We start from the raw sequence: 10333 nt of genomic DNA, 5'->3' as shown, positions 1-10333 counted from the left end.
CAGTACCTCTGTCAGTCAACATAAAAACAGCACACTGAACTTTCTGATCCTCAGGGCATTTCATGTAACGGAATATGGTCTCCAAGGACGATAACCACATCTGAGCCCTGGTGGGGTCCTCCAAAGACCCATCGAACGTCGTGGGATTATACTTCCTGAAATCCCTCAGGTGCTTAGCCTCTGCTGACAACTGATCCGGCACAAATTGGGGCGCAACTGGTACTGGAGCCGGAGCTGGAGCAGGAGCTGGTGCTGGAGCTAGCGCTGGAGCTGGCGCCGGAGTTGGCGAGGCAGGCTTCTGCTGCTCCCGCATCTGCATAATCAAATCTCTAAACCTCTGCTCCATGGCGGCTAGGTCCGCATGAGTAACTGGCGCAGCCGGGTCAGGGGCTTGGGCTACAGGCTGCACCTCAGGTTGAACGCGTCCTGCTCCCCTTCCTCGGCCTCCTCGGCCACCCCTACGTGCACCTCTCCTTGGCGGCATTTCCCTAGCAACCACCAACGATCCCTTTAGTCATAAATGGTAATTGAATTTGCAGTTTAACTTAGGTAAGGTAATGCATGTAGAGTTATACATATACTTTCATGGGAGCGTACCTGACGAGTGGCAAGGATCGTTTCAGCCATAAGGACACAAAACACAGACTCACATTATAAGCCAGTCTACAGAACCTAAAACTTAGGCTCTGATACCAACTGTAACAACCCAACTTTCCGGACTAAGCTGAGGTCACTACCAAATACCAAAACTCGACCATTCAACATACAATTTAAAACGGACCAGTTACGATTCATTAAAGCATTAGATACCTTACAAAAAGACAGTTTCGGGCCCTATTTTAAATCAATCATAAAAAGTCTCAAATAAAAACTCAAGTCATCAGTTCAAAATCGCAAGTCAAACATTCTGACAAAATACATAGCGGAAGCGATAAGAAAACCAGACGCGTCCATATGACCTTCACGCGTCCTTCCTGCCTCTCGTCGGTCTGCCCCTCGCTGTGCCCTTACCTGAAAAGTTAAAGAAGAGAAAAGGGTGAGTATAAACATACCCAGTAAGGGACCCACTACTAGGCCCGTTAGGGGACAACAGTTAACTTCCTATTCGGGGGTACCCTATATAACAGTCTAGTGGTTCCGTAGAACGCACATATCAGTCTAGTGCTCCCGAAGGATGCACATATCAGTCTAGTGTTCCCGAAGGATGCACACATCAGTCTAGAGCTCCCGAAGGATGCACCTATCAGTCTAGTGCTCCCGAAGGATGCACGTATCAGTCTAGTGCTCCCGAAGGATGCACGTATCAGTCTAGTGCTCCCGAAGGATGCACACATCAGTCTAGTGCTCCCGAAGGATGCACCTATCAGTCTAGTGCTCCCGAAGGATGCACCTATCCGTAAGGCACACTACCCCATAGATGAAGCTAACCGTTACCCCTCAGTCCATACTAAACCGTCTACATCAGTCACACCCCAACGGCATTCATATTACAGTTCCGCCATAGGCTTTGTCAGTCAGATAGTATAGGTTTAAACAACTACACCCTCAGTTGCTATACGCATCACCAATTCGCACACCATTAGGGAAAACCCTAGACCCAATCAACTAACCAACCAAAACCGGACTCACTGTCCTTCCCCGTCCAAACTCCATGATCAACATCCAGACCAATGATTACTACATACTGAACCGTAACTTCAAGGTCCATCAACATAAAATCCCAATCTACAATTAGCAGTCACAGTACCTTTACAACAGACAAAAATATAATAACAGTGCTTAACAGTCAACACACATACAGTTATTCAGTACAGTCACTAACGTGTAATCCCCTGTGGATTATTACGTTTTCAGCCTCGACCCGAGGTCCAGTAGTAGGAAAACCCTTACCTGAATACTCGGTTATACCCCTCGATCGAATCCACGCTCAACGGATCAACCTAAACGAAAACACAACGGTTTTAGTTGATGACTCTAGTAGAAGTCGTTTTAAAAGGTCCGAAACGACACCCGTTGACTTACCCAAGGAAAGGAAAGCTATCTCCAAACAAGCCTGCCGCAGAACCCGAGGGCTTAAACGTCAATTCCTTACTACCTTTAAGGGGTGAAAGATAGGATCAAAGCTTATTCCAATAATCAACTCGAATCGGATATGGCAACATTAGGGAATTCATCAAAACAAATCCTTACCGAAGACTCACCGTGACCCGAAGTGGAGGAAGGAAGGCTTAGGTGGCTCGGCTCAGCTCGGCTTGGCCTCGGCTCACGGCTCGGCTCACTCTCGGCTCGGCTCGGCTTGACCTCGGCTCACAGCTCGGCTCAACTCGGCTCGGCTCGGCTTGGCCTCGGCTCAGCTCGGCTCGGCTCGGCTCGGCTTAACTCGGCTTGGTTCTCGGCTCGACTCGGCTCGGCTCGGCTCGGCTTGGTTCTCGGCTCGGCTTGGTTCTCGGCTCGGCTCGGCTCGGCTCGGCTTGGTTCTCGGCTCGGCTCGGCTCTCGGCTCGGTTCGCGGCTCGGCTCGTGGCGCGGCTCGTGGCGCAGCCCAGCTCTGTCTCCGGTTCGGGTCGGCTGGGATTCGCGATTCGGGTCGGGTCCGATTGAAACCGGAGCAACCACACGCGACGGATTTCGGCGTTCGACGACCGGGATGATTCGCAGCTTGTCCGACGACTGGCCCTACTTCCACGCGGCGGAGGGCGACGGCGGATACGGTCTGACGGAGGATGCACGACGACGTTTGGGTGTTTGAACCCGAGAGGAGACCCGAAATGGTAGGAAGGCCGCGGCGGACAGCTTCGACGACGTGAACAGAGACGGAGGCGTGCGCGATGGAAGGAAAAGGAGAGATAAACGGGCGGCGGCTTGTGAAACGTTGAAGACGGTGAAGGAGAGGAAGAAGATGAGGCGGTGGATGGCGGTGTCGGGAAGAAAACGGAAATGGATGGGGCGCGCGCGAGGTAGGGTTTCCTTCTTCTCTTTTTTTTTTAAAATATATATATATATATATATATTAGGTTAAGGAAATTTTAATAACATTTTTAAAATAATAATAATAATAAATAAAATATTATTAAATGTGTATATATATATTAACTCTTAATAATTCTAATTAATAATAATAATATACCAAATATTATTATATATATATATATATGTATTAACCTTTATCTAATTAATTAATAATAATAATAAGATTAATAAAAATCAATAAGAGATAATATTAATATTAATTTATATATATAAAGATTATAATAACAATAATAATAATAATATAGTTTCTATTATATTATTATCATACAAATTTACAACCATAAATTCTCGAATTTCAAAAATAAATCCTAAATTTAAAATTCCCCAAAAAAAATTAAATAAGGCGGTAAAAGTTTACCTCGAAAGTTTGGGGCGTTACAGAGTGCTTGAAGAAGAGACAAGAGGAGATTGTTCATTTGTTACTTTCACTGACAGAAGTGGTAAATCAAAGACTTTCGCACAAATGTGAAAGTGAAAAACAATTTCAAGAGCCCTTGGAAAAGAATCCTCCTCCACCAATAAGTTTAGAAATGATTGATGCTGATGTTGATAAAGAGAAAGAGGTAAAATTACTAATAGTTCTGTTACTTTTATTTTTTCCAAGACTATTATGTTTGTGTGTGAAAAGTCTATAAATGGTAGAATTGTATCAATGATAGACTATTCTTTCTATGATTTAAGTCTATTAGTGATAGACTATTCTGAAATTTCAATTCTGATTCAAAAGTCTATCAATGATAGGCTATTGACAATTTCTATAATTCTTTTCATTGCAATACTAATATTAATATCTGCAAAAGATTGAAGATAATGAGGAAACCGAGGAAGATGATAATCATCGTGAAAATAAGTCAAAAATGGTGCATGACACATCAAACAAAGTGAAGGTATTATAATAATCACATTTTGTTGTTTTATGATAGACTTAATGTATATATGTAGATAAACTCTAATTCAATATTATATATTTTCAGGTTGTTCAAGAAAAGGCAAAAGTGAAAATTATGGAAATAGCGACGAATATTGAAAAAGCTAGGCCGAAGAGACAACCTAAACCATCAAAGAAAGTGTTGGAGAATGTGAAAGAACAAAAGAATGTAAGAGGCAAGAAGAATGATTCTCCAAAACCAACAAGATATTCTCCTAGAATAAGGGATCTAGCACCTAGTTTTGATTTGCAAATCTCTCAATTAGAAGTAGATGGATATTGTAGTGCAGTAGTTTTGTTGATATTTGTGGTAGACTTCACATTGCAAATCTCTTAATATTTAGTAGATAGATATTGTAGTGCAATAGTTGTTTTGTGGATGTTTGTGACAGAGTTCACATTGGACCTTCATATGCTGTTAGTTGATTTTACCATATTAATCAAGAAAAAGTTTTTTGTCTGTCTTTGTTTGCATTGAGATTAGTATTTATTGAACCATTCCTTTCATCAACTAAATCCCTTCTAGTTCCTTCAGTTGTACATTGGTTCCTATCATTGGTGATGACTACACAATAAAGTCTATCCTTGATAGAAACTATCTATGATAGACTTTATAGTGGATTACTTCATATTATTGTTGGGTTTTATGTCCTAAAACTCGTAGATAGTAAATATAATCAATTGACCGTCATTAATAAAGTATTTTATTATTTAATTTCAATAAGTGTTATTGATTATTTTATTAGTTTTGTCTTAATAACCCAAATCCAATAAACTAACATCCTAAGCTGTTTGATGAGTCTTGAACAGTATGTAGAGACATACAGGGATTAATGTTCAAGATCAGCTTAAAGAGTCTATAGTATAGGGTTAAGGTTGGGTACCTTATCCTGTTAACACTATGGATACGGCTCACTTTGTATTTGATACAGACACATTGATCAAATGCGTTCATGTATGTGACATGCGAGTGAGGGTATCCTATGCAATGAGTTTGCATAAGACTGGACCACGAAATAGTAATCACTAGATGTAACTCCGTTAACTAGTTGGATTGCTATTTCATTAGGATGACCTAGGTAACTTAGTCTTAATCCTGAGTGTATTATGAACTTCTGTTTGCGAGGGATTGTCCTTTGATTTATACGAGTGAGAGTGGCCAGATTGCCGACTCAATATTCTTATCATTTTGGGGACAATACCGAGTGGAGAGCTGGGAACATAATCACACAAGATGGAATTCACTCCTTCCCACCTTTAGGGTAAGTAGATAAGTGTTCCCTTAAATGGTGTCTCCGAGACTTGAACAAAGGGCCCTACCCTCTCAATGGCACGAGAGGGGTTTCTGTTTAGTGGTTGGACCATAAACAGGTTGTTCATTAGAGGAGCACTGGTATTTAAGGACTAGAGGTAACCCAGGGGTAAAACGGTAATTTGACCCAGCTGGAGTTACGAACACTTGTGAAGGACTAACTTACTGGTATTGGTCTATATCCGTGGACACAGAAATATATCTACAGTGAGAAGAGTTCAGCTGTGAGTCTTTAGTGGAGTGTACACACAGTTAACGAATATTGATTAATGTGGTTAATGAGTTTAGCCAATTAATCTCATATCGTTGTAGCTTCTGATCTGTAGGTCCATTAGGTCCTCTTCCTAGCTCATAAAGAGTAATGAGATTTATTTATATTGGTTGTAATTTGAAATGTTCAAATTTACTTTGGGAATTAATATAATGTATATTGATACATTATAATATAAAGTTTATATTTTAATTAGACTTTATTATATAAATTTAATTTTGGATATGATTCAAAATTAAATTATTGAGAGAATAAAATATTTGAATAAGTTCAAATATCAGTTTAATGTGAATTAGATTCATATTAAAACTATAAGTTAAAATTTAATGTGTATATGATACATATTAAAACTATAAGTTATGAGAGAAATTTATATTTGAATATGATTCAAATTATGGATTAAATTAAATATAAGATATTTAATTTAGAAATTAATTAATTGGAGAATTAATTAATAGTTTTGTTTAATTTGATTTAATTAAATTTGATTTAATTAAATTAATTAAATTAAAACTATAGGTTATGTGAGAGATATTCATTTAAATATGATTTAAATGAAATATTAATTAAATATGATTTAATTATTTAATTATTTATTTAATTAATATAATTAATATAATTAATATAATTAATTAATTAATTAATATTAATTTAATATTAATTTATTAAATTAATAAGGAACGTGGGTGGTTTTCCCACGTTCCCAATTATTCTCTCTAACTTCCCTCTTCTTCCGACTGAAGAAGAGGGAATTTTTTGCGTAACAAATTTTTTTCGAACGGGAGAGAGTTCTGCGAAGAAGTCTATCCATTCTCTCTTAAAAAAAATTCTCTCCATTCCCTTATTCCAATTTTGGTTCCCACAAACCATCTCAATCAGAGAATAGGAAGGTTTTCAAGTGGTGGTGCCCCAAAATTTGGTGATTGGCAGATTCAGAGTCGTCAACGAGCGTAAGTTTTATTCTCTGTAATTTTTTAAAGCATGTTTAACCAATATTTTTTGCCAATGTATTGGTATTTTTAAGGTTCTAATTAAAATTGAGTTTCTGTATATTTTCCGCTGTAAAGGGTTTTCATCCCTTCAATTATTACTTTACAAAATCTATTGTTGATAGAAACTATGTGTGATAGACTTTACAATAAAGTCACTTTTACTTTTATAGTCTTGAGAAAAAGGTAGATTATTATTGAACGGTTTGAATCAAACAAATAGAAAGTATTTACTACACACACAAAATAAATGCTCTATATGCTAAAGCTAAAAGTTTATTATAGAAAACATAATATCACGTCACTGTAAAAATGGTGGAAATTTGCAATTTCTACGATTGTGACCAGCACGATGACAATGGCTGCATATTGAGTGACTTTTCTTCTCGCCAATTGATAATATTCTTTGTTTTCGCGGTCGTCCTGCTCGACGCTTGAAAGTTGGAGGTAGTATGTTATTCTCAATCCCAATAGATTTCCAATTGGCATGGTTCCCAACCGGACGAACTGATCCAGTATAAGTTGAAATCAAAGTACTTGACAAAAAATACTTGGAAACAAAAGAGTAAGTATTCATATTACGCCCACGAAGAACAGCAAGAGCGTGGGCACATGGAATTTCATCAAGATCCCAAACGCGACAGGTACATGATTTGCAATCTAACCGTACAATAAATTGTTTTCTTCCATCAATCACTTGAAATTCAACATCATTAATAGCATTAACCTGAAGAAAAAAAACTTAGTCAACATATATGGTTTATCCCTGATAGAATCTATCGCTGATATAAACAATCACTGATAAGAATCTATCAGCGATAGAGTCTATCATTGATAGGTCTTGTTACATTACCCTTTAACTAAATAAATAAACATTGAAACACAAAAACTTACTGTGAAGCTTCTTGAGTTTTGATGTTGAATTCGTAATTCTCCCTCAGCCCAACTAGTTAAAATAGTTCTCATACAACATGCAACTTTTCTTCGATCATAAAACCAATTTTGAAGTATTTGTCTGATAGAATCGAGTAATGCTGCAACGGGCAAATCTCTAGATTCTTTTAGAACTGCATTTAAGCTTTCTGAAATGTTTGTAGTCATCATTTGATATCTTTTCCTTGTACAATATGCTCGAGCCCACTTTTCAAAACTAACCTTACTAAGATAGTCTCGTATACTAGGATACATAGACTCCATCCATCTCATATTAGTCTCAAAATCAACAACTGTATATGTTTTTCCACATCTAAAGAAGAGCTTATCAATTATAGGGTCCTTATATATCAACTTCAAACTTTTTAGAAGGTGTTGCAAACAAACGCAATATTCAGCATTTGGAAAAACATTATGAACACTTTTTGGGATACTTAAATGTCGATCAGATATTACAACTAAATCTTCCCGATCCCCTAAACTATTCTTTATATTCTCAAAAAACCATCTCCATGATGCATCATTTTTCAGAATCTACAATACTAAAGGCCAATGGGAAAATTTGATTATTACCATCAATTGTTGAGGCTGTCAAAAGAGTTCCACCATATTTAGATTTCAAAAATGTACCGTCAACTGATATATTGGGCCTACAATATTTCCATCCTTCAATGCATGCTCCAATAGCCATAAAACAGTACTTAAAATGTCCCTCTGTATCAGTTTCATAAGCAGTGAATGAACCTGAAATAAAAAATATTATTAAAATGTCCCTCTGTATCAGTTTTTCTATAGGTCTGTCACTGATATGGTTTATCACTGATAGACCCTATAGTAAACCACCATAACACCAGTCGTCTGATGATATGCTCATTTACTATAAGGCCTATCACTGATAGAACTTGTCAGTGATAGACCATATCATTAAAAGCTTGATTGATGATATATAAATTGTAAGAATAAAAACATACCTGGGTTAATTTCTTTTAGTTTCATGAAAAAGTTTGGAATCAAGGCATAAGATTCTTTTGCTTCACCATTCAAAGAATTCATAACAAGTTCCTTTGCCCTCCACGCTTTATAGTAGCTAACATTTACACCAAGTTTAGTACGCATGTGAATCATAATATCATTTGGAGTTGAACGATCAAAAGAACTAAAGTCTTTTCCAATACAATCACTAATCAGTGATGAAGATGCTTGTTTATGAGTAGTTTGAATAACATTTATGGAGCAATTGTGATTAGCAATATACTTCCTTAGCCGCCATAATTCCCCACCCTTGTAACGAGATGCACGAACATACCATGGACAATTATCTTGGGAGCACTTAAACTCAATAGATTTAGAATTTGATCTCACAGTCTTGAACTCAAAGTTGTTCTTTATAGCAATGTAGTAAAATGACTTTGATAGTAATTCCTTGCTAGCAAACATATCCTTTTCTTTCAAATCAAATGTAGAAGACAAGCTACTAACATGAATATCCGTAAGAATTTGAAAATCGTCATCAATGGAAGAAGAAGGCAGCAAAGAACACAAATTATCCATCCCACTGTCAACAACACTAGACCATTCTAAATCCATATCAGGGACATGAGCAATAGCATGGGCAACTAATGGATGTCTTGTAATTTGCCCTTTAACTAAACTTAGAAACCAAGTAACATCTTTATCTTCTTGAATTTGAACCACAGTTTGAATATTAGTGATACCATAATCCAATAAAATTGACAGTTGTATTGAAGAAGGAGATGCATCAAATAGAACTTCTCTTAATATCAAACTCACAAAATTTTCAAAAGACATCATCTCATCAACCAATACACCTGTAGTCTTGTAATTCAAGTAACTATTTGTATCATCCCACTGTCCACTGTGAAACACTACTATGGGAAGTTTAATCATAATTCCAAATTACTGCAGAATGTGCAAAAAATAGTGTATTAGTGCTAGAAGACAAAGTGTCTATCAGTGATAGACTTGTATCATAGCGTATTAGTGATAGACTTCTATCAGTGATACACTAGGATACAAGTCTATCACTATCATTAATAAATGAAAATGATAGACATGTAATTCTGCAAGAAGATGAATTCATATCCAAGATTACAAACAGAAAAACTAAAATACTAAAAAGAAAGAATCTAGAGATTTAACGAAACTAAAATGAAAGACTACATACCAGATGATTTAACGAAACTAAAATGAAAGACTACATACCAGATGGTTGGAGGCGGAAGAAGTTGTGGTTGGAGACTGAAGATGACGACTGGTTGGAGACCGAAGATGACGACTGGTTGGAGGCGGAAGAAGGCGTCGTTGGAGGCGAACGAAGGCGTCGTTGGAGGCGGAAGAAGGCGTCGTGCGGAAGAAGGCGTTCTTGAGAATGGTAAGGCGGAAGAAGAGAGAAAATCGTGGAGAATATATTGGAGAGGGAGAAAATCACGCAGACGAATGGAGGAGGAGAAATTCGCGCCAGGATTGTTTTTAAAACAAGGGTAATATTGGAATATATTTTAAAAAAATCATTAATTTGCTATATTTGCAAATTGTTTCATAAATTGCCATATCCTTAATATTTTATACCAAATCTGTTATACATTACAAAAACTCTATTTGCTAAGGTACATTTGTTATTAGTTTTACAATTTGATTTTATAAAATCGAAAAACTTTACTCATATTTTCATATGTTCGACAAAAGTTGCATGTACTTTATCCTCATACTTTGGTAGAATGACTAAATAGAAAAATTTGCAATTGCATAGAGTTAATGGAAAAACAATCTTTGATTGTTGGTTTCAAGTTATGTATGTCATTTCATTGTAAGACTTTGTGATGTTAAATTTTGGGTGCATGAGATATGTAT

General features: G+C 36.9%; 1 protein-coding gene across 1 annotated transcript; it reads right to left on the bottom strand.

Annotated features, from left to right (window-relative positions):
- Window positions 1-7982: 7982 nt before the first annotated feature.
- Window positions 7983-9554, bottom strand: LOC127148303 (uncharacterized). Its single transcript, XM_051081784.1, has 2 exons — window positions 8434-9554; window positions 7983-8206 (listed from the first exon to the last, which is right to left on the bottom strand). The coding sequence occupies exons 1-2, from the start codon at window positions 9368-9370 to the stop codon at window positions 7983-7985; spliced, it is 1161 nt and encodes a 386-aa protein (XP_050937741.1). The 5' UTR covers window positions 9371-9554.
- Between the last annotated feature and the right edge of the window lie 779 nt (window positions 9555-10333).

The sequence above is a fragment of the Cucumis melo genome, chromosome 2 (genome assembly GCF_025177605.1).
Source record: "Cucumis melo cultivar AY chromosome 2, USDA_Cmelo_AY_1.0, whole genome shotgun sequence".
Lineage (NCBI taxonomy): Eukaryota > Viridiplantae > Streptophyta > Magnoliopsida > Cucurbitales > Cucurbitaceae > Cucumis > Cucumis melo.
The sequence above is the reverse complement of the archived record's forward strand: the minus strand, read 5'-3'. Positions and strand labels throughout refer to the sequence as shown.

Bases quoted from the DNA above. Each gene is read 5' to 3' on its own strand.
- LOC127148303 (XM_051081784.1), bottom strand. From the start codon at position 9,370: ATGATTAAACTTCCCATAGTAGTGTTTCACAGTGGACAGTGGGATGAT. The intron at 8,207-8,433 runs GTATGTTTTTAT...TTTTTATTTCAG, and splicing joins ACTAAAAGAAATTAACCCAG to GTTCATTCACTGCTTATGAA.